At 39.8% G+C, this 11423-nt stretch overlaps 1 protein-coding gene across 1 annotated transcript; it reads right to left on the minus strand.

Annotated features, from left to right (window-relative positions):
* Positions 1-3880: 3880 nt before the first annotated feature.
* LOC121681131 (ribonuclease-like 3) lies at positions 3881-5002 on the minus strand. Its single transcript, XM_042060712.1, has 2 exons — positions 4849-5002; positions 3881-4388 (listed from the first exon to the last, which is right to left on the minus strand). Exon 2 carries the CDS (start codon positions 4378-4380, stop codon positions 3928-3930), a length of 453 nt encoding a protein of 150 aa, XP_041916646.1. The 5' UTR covers positions 4381-4388; positions 4849-5002; the 3' UTR covers positions 3881-3927.
* Positions 5003-11423: the final 6421 nt, after the last annotated feature.

Here is an 11423-nt window from a genome sequence, read left to right on the forward strand (position 1 = left end):
GATTTAAAAAAAAAAAAAATGCTTGATCAAGGACCCAGCCCAGCCCGAGGATAGTGGCTGGAAATATCGGCCCGTCCCGGGTCAGGTTCGGGCTCAGACTTGGGCAGAGAATCTAAACTCTAGTCAACATAGAGCATAATGTCATACTAACTGAGTGATATATTAGAGTGAGAGCATGTGTGTGAATGCCAGTTGTGAGGTTGGGCGTGAGGAATGAGGATGTTAGTGGATGACGGAGGTGAGATATTATGGTCAAAAGCTATATTGTAAAAATAGACAATCATCTTTCCTCTTAAGGCTGAGACTTTTTTTAATGTGTATTTAATAACATGCACACACACAAACATACAATATAAAAAATGAAAACTCTGGGGTGTTCAATTGATCAAATGCAAAAAAATGAATCAATTTTATAAACAAAAGAGAAATGCTGGACTATTTAATTTATGTGCAACTGATGTAGCTACACCAACAATAACTGATAAAATCAAGTAATTCCAGTGATTCCTTTTTTTCAGTGTACACACAAACACACACACACACACACACACACACACACACACACAAACACACAAACAAACATATACAGTGCCTATAAAAAGTATCCATCCCCCTTGAATATTTCCACTTGTACTGCTTTTTTAAATGGAATCTTGATCAATTTGATTTGCCCTTTTTTTTTTTACAATAATTAACAAAAATCCCCTCTTTAATGTCAAAGTGAAAGCAGATTTCTACAAAGTAATAAAAATAACTAAAAATATATAATGCAAAATAAGTGACAGCATAAATATTCACCCCCTTCAAGTCAGCACTGAGTACAGTAGATACACCTTTGGCCGCAATTAAAGCATGGAGTCTGTGGACAGGTCTAAATTAGGCTTTCACATCTGGATACTGCAATTTTACTCAATTTTTATTTGCAAAACTGCTCAAGCTGTGCCAGGTCGGAAGGGGATCGGGGGGGGGGAAATTCAGCCACTCCAGAACATTCACCTTTTTGTCTTTTAACCATTTCCCTGTAGTTTTCGCTGTAGGCTTCATTGTCTCCTAGAAGGTTAAATATTTTCCCAAGTCATAGTTCTCTTGCAGACTGAGTCAGATTGTCCTTCAGGATTTCCATATATATTGCTAGCTGAATTAATTTTACTTTTACCTTTACAATCCTTCCAGGGCCGACAGCATGATGCTACCACCACCATGCTCCAAATTGGGGATGGTGTGTTTTTTGGTGATGTGCAGTGTTTGGTGTCCGCCAAAAATAGCATCTAGTCTGATGTCCAAAAAGCTCAATTTGGGTCTTATCAGACCAATGAACCTTATTCCATTTGACCTTGGAGTCTCCTACAGGTCTTTGGGCGAACTTTAGTCGAGATTTAATAAGAGCTTTGCCATTCACCCATAGAGCTTTGACAGGTGAAGAATTTGGCAAAAGTTGCTGTATACATAGTTTCTCCCATCTCAGCTTTTAACTCCTTCAGAGTGGTCATAAGTGCCTTGGTGGCCTTCCCCACCATTATCTTTCTTGAATGGTCACTCAGTTTGTGGTGGCGGCCTGCTCTGAGCAGATTTGCACATTTGCCATATAGTCCTTATATTCCTTACATTCCTTCCAGATGCAGGTGTCTTTATATTACTATACTATACACATTCACTGCACTCCATTTCAATCCATGCTGTTGATTTAGGTCAGTTACTTTAAAGGGGGTGAATATTTATGCAATCACTTATTTTGCATTATACATGTTGGTAACACTTTACATTAAGGGTACATGAATTATCATGAATTAATTAATGATTTATGTATTACTTCATTCCTTAATATCTCATGAATCATCAGGAATTCATAGTCTGTCATTCATGATGCATAAACAACACATCAACTAAAGCATTAAGTATGGTGAGCACATTCATACATGAGATAATTAATGAGAGACTATGAACTCATGTCAATTCCTGATGATTCATAAGATATAGGAATGAAGTAATGTACAACATGAATTAATTCAGGCATGAATTCAGGATAATTCATGCACCCTTACCGTAAAGTGTTACCTATATTTTAATTATTTAACATAACTTTGTAGAAATGTGCTTTTCACTTTGACATTAGAGAGTATTTTGGTAAATTATTAATTATTATTGTAAAAAAGGCCAAATTAAATTGACAAAGATTCCATTTTTTAAAGCAATAACAGGGTAAATATCCAAGGGGGGTGAGCATGTTTTATAGGCACTGTACACACACACTGCAACACAATAAATTCCAGCTGAAACTGTGATTTGAATATGAAACTTGTTTTTTTTTTTTTTTTTTTAAATCTACCAAATGGTTTGCCATATATGTTTCTACTATATAATTCTACTCTAAAACTACCTTATCTTAAGCCATTATGTCCTTGTTGACAAGATTGACTATTCATGTCAAAGTGAAAATCCCACAGCCCCTGTCCAAACTACAGATAGGACTGCAATGTAGAACATAGTATATTGGAGAATATTGGTTGTGGTGGAACGGACGTGTGATATCTAGTCAAAAGCTACAATATAAAAATAGACATCTTTCCACTCAGAGCTTTCTCCAACAACCTTTTATCAATGTGCATTTAAGAATACACACAAACACAAACACACACACACACACACACACACACATGCATGCATGCATACACATACACACTCACATGCATGCATACACATACACACTCACATGCATGCATACACATACACACTCTGCACACAAGTTTGTCTGCTGTTTCATGCAGTGTTCCAACTCTTGTTGGTCGTTTCCATTATCCCTCTTTTGTACTATGCATTAGATTTCACAAAAACAAAACATATTATCCACAAATACTTGTTTCAAAAATACTCTATTAGCAAATATTAGTTATCGTAGGCCTATTATAAGTCACCAGAACAAAGCTTTTAGAGGAACTTTTTTCCCAGTGTTTTTGTTTGCTATTGAATTATTGCTCATATTCCAAGCAAACTAAATTAAAAAGTGGTGAGAGCATCAATCATCTATTACCTTCACGTGCAGAAACATATTTATCGGAAAGTCACATATTACCAACCGTCCCGTATTTCCAAACTCTTACGTGTATGTGTCACTTAATATTCATTTCTATACAAACCAAGACGGCGGATTCCTAAATAAACGCAAGCACCCACACCATAAGTGTATTTCAATTAGCTATGCACCAAAAAATACATTTTACTGTGACTCGAAGAGCTGTAAACTGTGTTGTAAGGCTTGGAGCTCCAGTGGAATTTTGATTTGCGACGAGAATTCTCGGGCTAACCGTTGATGTGCAGTGAGAAAGGTTGGGAATAGGCCTAGCACTAAACTCTGAGCGTGGTAAACAAAATTTCAGGCAGTAAAAGCCCCGGTAAAAAACAAACTAGATTTTGTTCAAATCTACACAATGGCTACTGAAAAATGTAAGGTTTATTCATCAAATGTTATTTTGAAGTATTAAAAAACATAGTTTTTTTAGAATTTCCGTATGAAATGGTTGGTAATTACGTTAACATAGCCTATGTTAATTATCAGATATGCAAATATTGTGGGCACAACTTTATCTTTATCATGATGATACATTTAACTAATCAGGACATTTTGTCATGATAAAAACAACAGACACTGGCTCAGTAAATTAATTCTACTTTTATTGTATTTTATGTAATACTTAAATAAGAAATTATTTAAGAGGATCAATCTGAAAATCTCCCTTTGAAAGTAGGCTATTCACGTCTGTTAAATGATAAATGTAATTTAATAAAAATAATACTTACAGTAATCTTTATATTTATATTACTAAATTGAATTGAAAAGATCAAACCAGAAAACTGAGAGGCAGAAAAATCTAGGATGACCAAATGGGATTGGAGTAGGGATTTATTAAGACAAAGTCCCAATGCAGTGGGTCACTGCTGGACAATGACCAGGTCGTCGTCCTCGTAGTGCACTGGCCAGCCGTCTTCGCAGGCGATAGCGATGTAGCGTGTGCTCTTGTGGCCGCGGTACTCGCACTTGGGGTAGCGCGCCCCGCCGCGGTGTGTGCAGCTGATGATAGGAAAGGGCTGGTTACTCTTGAAGAGGTTGCCACGGTAATGTGTGCCCGCCTCGCCGCAGATGCGCTTCACCAGTTGTGCCGAGGCCTGGATGAAAGTGTTGGTCACCTTGCAGTCGTTGCTGTCGGTCTGAGTGATCTTGCGCGAGCGCATCTCTTTGTCGCAGATGTACTCATTCATGTTGCCGTTGATGTGTTGGGTGACAAACTTTTGATAGCGCTGCTTGACCGCTGCAGACTGGCTGTGGGCACACAGGGAGACAGACAGGAGAAGCCCCAGGGCAAACAGCAACCTCTGGAACGTCATTGTGGCGGCTAAAAAAATCAGGAAGACCAAAATCGCACTTCAGAAATTCAATTTAAGCTTAGTTTCAGTTTGAGTCATTTTGGTTCTTTGACATTAAGTCTTTGAAACCATCTCAGAAAACTCATCAAGAAACTTCTCTGGGCCCAAGGCCTGAAACCCCTTAGATCACAGTGACGCGGCAAAGCTCTTTTAAACAGAGAGAAGCCTAAACAGAGAGAACCTTAGCAAACTCATTTCAAACAGAAGATAAGCCCTGATGCTGAAGCTTAGGACACTGCACCAGTTGTTGACTATCTATATCAAAACAATGTCACAAACCATAAAGTTGAAAATACTATATCTAAAGTGGGAAAAGTAAACCATAGATTGATCTACAAACATTTTGGTTTTTAAAAAATACTCTGTACTCTGTCTGAACTGTAGGTGTCTTCTTCTTGGTGATGTTATTCAGGTTTTGATGCCACTCACCTGGGGGAGATAACTGCAGTCCAATACTTACAAGTTAGTATTGCCCTGATTTGGCTTGAAGTAGTTGACAGTTTTATGCACTTCTGTTTCTAGACTGTGTGGAGTGGGTACTCTCTGCCTCTGATGCAATGCATCTGGACTTTGAATGCACAAAGCCCTTGTAGAGTAAACACTGCAACCAGGTACAGCTGCAAGCAACACTCTGAGGACATCAAGGAGCTTTAGCACCACCCTGTGGTAAAATTAGGTCAAAAAAAAGAAAAAAATAATTCTTTGATATACAATAGATGGATAGAGCTCTCCGTGACATGTCCTCACCTCGTGATTTGACGTAGTTTGCCTTGATTCTTCAGTTTGAAATAAAAATGCCTCTAAATGTGAACCCAAATACAGCCATGGTGGGGTCGGGGAGTTCACTTATGGTCTGTTGTTTCTGTTTGTTCACCTGATAACCAGCCAGACTGAAGTAGGTTGGTCACCTCAGATGCACTAAAGAGTAAATATTCTCTCCTGCAGTGAAGCATTTTATTGGCCACTAGATGTCACCATGCAATCTTCCTTCTCCATAATCTTAGGACTCTTTAGGTGAATACGCACCAAAATACCACATAATGCTCACAATGTTTGTGCATAAACATAATGCAAAATATACTAATTTTGTTAATCTGTGTGTGTGTGTGATTGTATATATGTGTGTGATTGTGTATGTGTGTGTGATTGTTTATGTGTGTGTGTGTGATTGTGTATGTGTGTGTGTGCACGCACACACATGCATATGTTCATAATGCACAGTGCTCCCATAGTTAGTTACACAGCACAGAACCATGCCTTTGATAAGAAATCCAGTGCTTATCAAATTATTATTATCATTATCAAGTCCTACTTCTACCCATATGAGATTACAGAAGAGCATACTTGTGTAAGGACATATTCATCCTCTCAGGAACACCACTAATATTTGCTACTCTTACTAAAGTGTAACAGCCGAGGGCAAGTAGAAGACAAACTATTCCCAAGACCTCAATTACAGAGAAAAATGAAGAAAGTGCTCAAACAAAGACAGAACAACTACTGTAAATGGAGAGCATTAGCACCTTAGCATTAGACAGCTAATACTACAAGCCCCTCACCACCTTACTCAATAGCTCCATTTACAAAGCCCTGTGCGCACCCCCGAGACATCTCCACCACGGCAAGGAGAGTAGTAATGAGAGATTCATTTGTTAGACAATGACAGGTGCGTGTTGCCTGAAGCAACTCAAAATGGCAAGACTAGTCCAGAGGGACTGAATTCCTGCGCCTGCATTCACAAAGTATCTTAAGGCAAAAAGTAGCTCCTACCTTGCAGAAAGAGGATCAACTAAACATAACGGGTGTATCAGTTTTAACTTTATGACTCACAAAGTATTTACTGTAAGCGCTAAAGTCTTGGAGAGCCTAGAAGTAGTCGAGAGGGAATGCATTTCAGGATTCTCTCCAAATCTCGACAAAGGTAGCAGGGCACTAGCTCACCCACACAGCCACCCACCATCATCCAACCAACTCTCTGGGTATCACATAGCTGCTGCTGCTGGTGATTGATTCAGTACTTTGAGATTCAGCTGTGTCAAATTTTATTTTAATTAATCTGCCTCTGCTGTGTTCTTAGAGTTATGAAAGGAGCAGTTTGAGGCTTTCATTTTATTGTCTATTTTAATGTAATGGCCTGAGAATAATCATTCTGAAGATGGTGAATACACTCAAGCTAAGCTACCCAATTATTAATTTGGCAGAAGCTTTCAATTGTTGCAGTATTCCAGTATTATTAGAGTTGTAAAGTAACATATTTATACTAATCCAAATGACTATGCCTCTCACCATTGACAAAGTAGTTACATTTATAATGACACTTTAGTTTTAGCAGCGACTGACACTAATGTTGTCTATTTAATCTGACATTATTCACTTTTGTAGAGGGAAAAAATGGATAGACAGTATACAAAAGCCAGTATTATGCGAAAAACAGTGTCAGAAGACACACAGCCAACAAACAAACTGTTTGAATATTTCAAAAGGACGCCCCAGCCCTGCCTCATTAAAACCTTCCTCTACGAGACTCTTTTCCTGAAGTGATATAAAGACAGAAAAAAAAGTGTCCGCTTTTGCTGTCAGATAGCACCCTACACCACCCGGCTCGTCTGCCTATGAAAGTAAAAGTTTCCCTCAGGGAGTATTGACAAGGCTGCATTGTCCGGCCTAATTGCGGAACCCATTAGCGATCTCACATTTGCTCGATGTGCTGACAGGGCAGGCTCTAACAGCCAAGGACATTAATTGTTCCTTCTCATGTTTTTTGTGTCACTGTTATCTTTTCCACTGTACTCTCTCACTGTGATTTAATTCCTGCTATCGCATTAAGGAGATGTGAGAAGTAACAGACAGAGGGAAAGACTCATAAGAAGAGAGAGGGGGGGCAGTGGATTGATTGACTGGACTGATTACAGGACTGATTCTTTCTTCAAAGGAGGGCAGTATGACAGGGCTGTAGTTTAAGCCCTACACTGTTGAACATTTGAGTTTGCAAACACATTGCAGGTCCAGGACTCGTTGGTTTTGGTGTCACAAACGAAAGAAGGTTTGCGCCACCACAGAATGTACTGTACAGTGCAGAATGTACTGGCACATTTTTGGCAAGAGATTGAAAGAGAAATTACAAACTACTGTAGAAAGGTAATCATCTGTGTTTGCAGGAGAGACTGGTCCCTCTAACATTCCCTGATAGTTCACATTCACAGTCATTATACTAGTGAAGCCACTCAACAGTAGGGGTTTGAATGGCCCAGCCCCTAATTGAGATGGTGCCACTTAGCCACTACACACACACACACACACACACACTGAATGGACCAGGCCTTTTTTTCTTTTCAGCACATAAAGTACAAACTGGATCCATCCATCACCTGGTGTGCCCCTGTGGTCCTGTGCTAGAGCCATGCAAGAAATCTTTTGAAATGACCTTCCATCTGGCCGTAGCCATATTTCACACACTCTCTGTTTTATCTGTATAAATATATACATTTATATTTTTGCATATGTTTTTTTTCCCTATCTACTCATTAGATTTAGAGAATAGCATTTCTGCAAGGATCCTTTTTTGTGTTCCCTAATAGTGCACCCATTACCCTCTTAACATTTGACATTGTATTTCAGCCTGACAGACTAAATGGTGCACACACTCATTATAGCATTACAGAGCCAAATGTTTCACACTGATGAATGGGGAAATGCGCCACAATTAAAAGAGGCCATCCATGCAGAAATAAGCTATTATGACATGCAGCTTACTTTCACCCTTCTAACCTCCTGTAATGTTTTAAACAGCCTTGTGTATATTATCTATAAAGGTAAAAAAAAGTAATAGTTCGTCAAGGACCAACAAATACAGAAAAAGAACGGACAGATTTAGAGGGGGAGAGAGGGGGGGTATGGAGAAAGAGAGAACAGGGAGAGAGAGAGAGAGAGAGAACAGGGAGGGAGAGGGAGGTATGGAGAGAGAGAACAGGGAGAAACAAATAGATGGAGGAGGAAAAGAGAGAATGGGGGGCAGAGAGAGAGAGAGACAGAGGGGTGGTGTGTTGAAGACTAATGAAAAATTAGCTACCACCAGGCAATGCAAAAACTGTAATTATCTGACAAAATATCAAGGCAAATGCACTCAGGGGCTTTGTGCTCGTGAGCAGCCCATGCTAGAGAGGAGCGGTGAGCAGAGCAGAGGAGAGGAAGAGGAGCATGTTTTAATGAAGGAGAGCATGTACCCATGGGTCAGTCTTGTCTCAGAGGGATCCTGCACTCCTCCGATGATGCCTCACACATTCCTCTCTTCCTATATCCAAGCGGTATCTCCCCGTTCCCCTGACCCCCCCCTTCATTGATGTGGCTCCACGGGCCTGTGTGTGCACCGTGCGCAGCTGTGATCATATGCTTTAAGCCCAGACTTTGGCTTCATCTTCATCTGCTTGCTTCGTTTTTCCACCCCACATGGCTGGCTACTCCCCCATCGTTTTTTGCTCTCCTCCTTCTTCCTTCTGTTCCTGTCATCCCACAGTGCTCTCTCTCACCCTGTGACTGTGATGTGTGTGTGTGTGTGTGTTTGTAGAGGGAGAGAGAGAGAGAGAGCAGGAGAGAGAAAGAGAGATAGATAGCGGAAGAGAGACAGAGAAAGGGAGGGAAAAAGAGAGTGGGAGAGAGGTAGATAAAGAGGGAGAGAGAGAGAGAGATGGAGGCCAAAGTAGCATTAGACAAGAATGGAATATTTATCTGATTTACCCACACCAGAACATTCCCTTTTGAATCCTCTGTGAGGCCATTTGCTCATTACGGATCCAACATTTAAGTCTAAAGTAATCAAACAAGTTGGCATATAGTAGAATATGAGACATTGCCTGGTGTTACACAGTCATTGCATCACTTGCTGGTATTTTACCAACTGTCTAGAAAATATTAACATGACTGGCTTTCAGAGGCTACCCTCAGACTGGGATTCAGTGGAAGCACTGTTATACTCTCTTTGATCTACTCATATACAGACATAATTAATGACACAATACAAATTATGTCTACTTTCACAAAGCTATAATGCACTAGCACATGTGAACACATTTGGCCATTATTAAATGATGAAGACCAAACCACATTAATGGCAAATGAAGACAGAAATGCGTTGCCTTTGGTGTGGTCTCTCTCTCATAGTGCATAACACATAATTAATCTTTTTATGATATAATATGTAGTTAATGACATAGTTGTACTAAAACATGTACTAATACAACATAATGTTTGCCACATCTTTGATAGTGACTACTTGTCCTTGGACCTTTACATACATAACCTCTTCACAGCAAATGTGCTTGCAGTGACAGGTGCTGATAAAACAGCTCATTCACACAGGACAGAATATGTTGATAATCTAATAATCTAATCTAATCTAATGTTGACCTACTGTAACCCAGTCAAAGCAACACAGCATGGATAGTGCTAATCTTTTTAATTGTTTTATTTTCTAAAGTGATACCTGTAATGATGGTCAGAGATAGGAGCTGAACAGAGGCAGTGGCTCTGCGTTATAGAACATCTTGTTGAATTGGTCCTCATCCATAGCATTGTGTTCAGCATAGACTTCAAACACACCACTGTGTTCGAGTTGGTCCTTAAACTCATTAAACACTTAAATTCACCCCATAATCCTCTGCATTGCAGCTCCCGGATTAATGTGAAATAATCTTCATGAGCATCCTAGCCTTCCATGAAGTTCATCAAGCTCTTTGGACACCTGGGTATTCCGGCCGAAAGCAGAATTTTCTGGGAACTCCAAAAGTTCTGTCCTTGGAGGAACCAGCCCCTGCTCCTTCAGAACCCACTCCATCAGCAGACCCCTATCCACCGGCAGCATCTGATCCACCTGCTCCACGTAAACTTATACGGTCTGCCTGTAATTCACAATTTCGTTGCCGTTTTTTTTTTTTTTTTTAATATAGTCCAGTATTTCTTTCGAAATTGAAATCAAGTTGTATGGACTGGACTATGTTTTTTTTTTGTTTTTTTTAAACGGCGACGAAATTGTGAATTTCCAGAGCGTGTTACTCCACACTCGGCAATTGACTCCTACGGACTTTCCCCTAAAGACGCCAGCTGCAGCAGCAACATTTCCGGAAAGGTACTGGCTTGATGAAATTCATTCTGGACTCTCTATCCGACCACATAAAGACCTCGGGATACTTCGGTTTGGCTTTAGGGACCCTCTACTCACTACCATGTAAGTGTAATATTGTTTGGAACTGTAGAAGAGGTATAAAAATAGCGTTTTGTAGCGGCGAAATGACTTGCCCTGGTCACTTCCAGGCTAACGAGTTTTGACTAAAAACGATAAAATCGAACTTTCTCAAAACACATCCGAATGACATGATTTTGATGTCAACTCAACGTATGTACTCCCAATCATCCGTAAATTGATCTAAGGTGCATTTTACTCCGGATAATTCCTTTAAGACAAACTTTAAAGCAGAAGCCTGCAATACTCTTGTGCACACACGTCAGCGCAGCAGCTCAAGTTCAAAACAAAACAAGCAGCACAGTGGACCGACTTTTAAGAAAATGACACAGGAAAGACAACTGCAATGCAATAGATGCGGAGACACACGAGGGCATCATCCGCAGCAGTGTCCAGCGAGAGAGGCTGTGTGTAATCAATGCAGAAAAAAAGGACATTATGCTAGAGTCTGCAAAACTAGAAAGAAAATGGAAGTGAATGTAGCTGCAGTGACTGAGGAGTCAGACAGCGATGAGGACGTTGCTTTCTTCAAAGTCAAAAGTCAAAGTCAAAGTCAAAGTCAGCTTTATTGTCAATTTCTTCACATGTTCCAGACATACAAAGAGATCGAAATTACGTTTCTCACTATCCCACGGTGAAGACAAGACATATTTTTCCAATTTAAGTCCACAGACAAACATAACATTCAAGTAAACAAAAAAGTAAGTAAATAATAAGTAAATAAGAGGGCACATATAATAATGAAAAATTCTTTCTGTATCTATGTCAG

Source organism: Alosa sapidissima, chromosome 14, assembly GCF_018492685.1.
Source record: "Alosa sapidissima isolate fAloSap1 chromosome 14, fAloSap1.pri, whole genome shotgun sequence".
NCBI lineage: Eukaryota > Metazoa > Chordata > Actinopteri > Clupeiformes > Clupeidae > Alosa > Alosa sapidissima.

Excerpts from the sequence above, each read along its gene's own strand:
- LOC121681131 (XM_042060712.1), bottom strand. The coding sequence starts at position 4,380 with ATGACGTTCCAGAGGTTGCTGTTTGCCCTGGGGCTTCTCCTGTCTGTC.